Below are 2,807 nucleotides of genomic sequence, written 5' to 3'. Positions count from 1 at the left end.
TGGGGGGTAGTTACTAACCATAGAAGGGTAGTTATTAACCTCTGTGTCTATATAAGGGCTCTTTTAGGCTTTGTAAAGTGACTTTTTGGCTTTGGAAAAAGGGAGCACTATGCTAAAATTTTGATTGGGAGATGATATTTGCAAAGTATGTACAAATTTTGTCTTTGTAATCAGAAATTCCTCTTGAGTTCTTGGTGCAAGAAAATAAAGGAACATGCAATTTGAGTTCTCTTCTTCCAAATCTAAATTGTTAGAAATGTTGGTTCTCTTTGTAGTGAGCATTCTCACGGTATGGTGTAGATGTTTATAAATCTGTGGATCAGCATTGTGCTAGTAATAGTTTTCAAGCATAGATCTTGATTGTTGTTACTAGCGGTTTTAATTTAGTAGTTCGGGAAAGCCTTGGAGTCATGTGGTGCATTCGTCATCATGAGCTTTCTCACCTTTTAGTTTTAGATTCTTTATTCGAAAAGCTTCAAAATCATATCATACGAGGGAGCTACCCCTCCAAACACAGAGAAAGGCCACATAACAAGGGCCTATCCAACTGTTGTGAATGGTTTGCCACACACTCTGTTGGAAAAATTCCGTTGTGACAAATTTGTTTACCAACAATCTTCAATATATCTTTAGCATACCCATTGCACACAAAAGTGTGATTGCTAGTTTCATAATATGTGGGACACAAGCTCTAACAATGCAGCTCTTATTTTATTATATGCTTTGAACTAGGAAACTATTATAATTACAACATTATAATGTCATATTATATTTTCTATATGACAATATATGATATTATATTTTATATAAAACATTTTAAAAAACTATATGATAAAATAAATTATACATAAACATAAATCTTAAACATTTTACAATATAAGGTTTTATATAAATAATAATAATAATATGTTAGACAATATCATATTGTATATATAACATAATTAAAAATTACAATAAGTATATTGGATGTGATGTGATGAAGGCAATGGACTAGTTATTTGAAAAACAATATATATTGGACGTGAATCAAATAGCATTGATAATGTAAACTAAACATAATAATTAAAATCACCTCGAGAGCCCTTAGCCCTTGGGCGCACCGAATCGGTGTACTATTTATATTGCTTGCATTAAAGAGAATCATATAACCCATCGCAGCGGTTTTCTACTAACATCTCCATGGCGCAATCTGAAGCACTCGTTGCAGATTATATGTGGTCTGAGTTAAACTATGATATAACAGAGAGCATTTTGAAGCGGCTTCCAATACAATCTCTTGCCAATTTCCGTCGAGTTTGCAACGACTGGAACAACATAATTTCTTCTCAGTATTTCCTCACCTGGAGGAGGGAAATCTACAGAGAGCAACCATGGCTCCTGATTATCAGTGATTTATCGGATTGCTACCGTTTAAATGTGGTAACAAAGGAAGTGAAAGCATTTCCTATTCGTCGGGAGATATGGGGAGCAGTGGGGGGATTAATTCTAATGCCAACTAAATGGCTCAGATATATGGGCAAATTTTTGTACAATCCTCTAAACGAAACACGCACTCGAATTCAGGATGTGAGCACTGTAAAAGTGGATTTCTCAGTTGATTGCATTATAGTATGTAATCCAAGAACAGAAACTTTTGTGGAGCTTCCATTTAAAAAACTTGAGAGAGAGCATGGGACAACTGTGGGAGACATTATATGGAAGGACGGCAAATATCAGGTAGTAGTGGTTTATGAGACCTTCATTGAGGTTTATGACCGTTCGAAGCAGTCGTGGGTTACTATACAACGTCAACTTCCCCGACGGTTTCCAAGGAATATAGTTTTCTTTAAGGGTTTATTTTTCTGTTTGATGATCATCCCCAGTTTAAGAATACATGATGAACTGATGGTTTTCAGCATTGAAGAAGATTGCACATGTCACATGATCAGCTTATCTTTGCCAATGCCGATTTCACATCCTGAAATGCCTCCTCTCATTTGTTTCTGTGGGTCAACATTTTTAGGATCCATTTGGTTTATATTTGTGGGAGCTAGAGAACAACAATAATCTATCGTGGAAGGTAATTGGAATGATGCCTCAAGAGGTGTTCGATTTTTCCACTGTGGGTTTAGATCGATCCGATATACCAACGTTTTACCGATTCAAGTGCCTCGTAGTAGGGAACTTTATCTGTTTCGTAAGAATACGAGGTAAAAATTTGGTCTTCTTCAACACAGAAAATAGATCATAGAGTTGCTTCGCAGCGGTTGATAACGTAGAGAACTTATCATACGTCGCCAATGCATACGTTTTGGAGCTGAGGCCTGACTTAGCTTTGCAGTAATTTTCAATTGGGTTGTTCTGAATGTTTATTATAAGTTTAAATAAACTAATTAGCCGAGAGGCTCCTTCAGTGATATAAAGGACCTCCGATCTGTGGAGGATCGAAATCCGTGTAACATTTCAATAGGAAATCCGTGTAACATCTGAAAATATACTAACTATTCAAAACTATTTAATGTACTCACCACAAAATTTATTTAAGTTGTTATCAAATCGTTAGGGATAACTTCTTTTGAAAACCACCGATCAGATTATTTATTTAGTTTTCATTTCATAACTAACTGTCACTCTCGTAATCTCTTGAATCTAGAAATTTGCTTCTTGCTTTGGGAAATTTGATTTGTGTTCATAAGATTTGAGGTACATAAATTTTTTTGATGTTTGTTATAACATTTGATCATATCTGTTGAATTTAAAGTTAATGGTTTTCTATTTTGGTTGTGAAGGTGATTTCTTGGTTTAGAAGACCAGCGTAGACAGAAAGA

General features: G+C 35.1%; 1 protein-coding gene across 1 annotated transcript; it reads left to right on the top strand.

Moving 5' to 3' along the window:
- Positions 1 to 1,179: 1,179 nt before the first annotated feature.
- On the top strand, positions 1,180 to 2,469 carry LOC149557968 (F-box protein At3g22350-like). The gene is made up of 3 exons (XM_089830532.1): positions 1,180 to 1,887; positions 2,003 to 2,176; positions 2,377 to 2,469. Exons 1-3 carry the CDS (start codon positions 1,180 to 1,182, stop codon positions 2,467 to 2,469), a joined length of 975 nt encoding a protein of 324 aa, XP_089686658.1.
- The last annotated feature ends 338 nt before the right edge of the window (positions 2,470 to 2,807 follow it).

This window comes from Cupressus sempervirens, chromosome 5 (assembly GCF_028749045.1).
Source record: "Cupressus sempervirens isolate cs-2001-9-10 chromosome 5, ASM2874904v1, whole genome shotgun sequence".
Taxonomy (NCBI): Eukaryota; Viridiplantae; Streptophyta; class Pinopsida; order Cupressales; family Cupressaceae; genus Cupressus; species Cupressus sempervirens.
The sequence above is the reverse complement of the archived record's forward strand: the minus strand, read 5'-3'. Positions and strand labels throughout refer to the sequence as shown.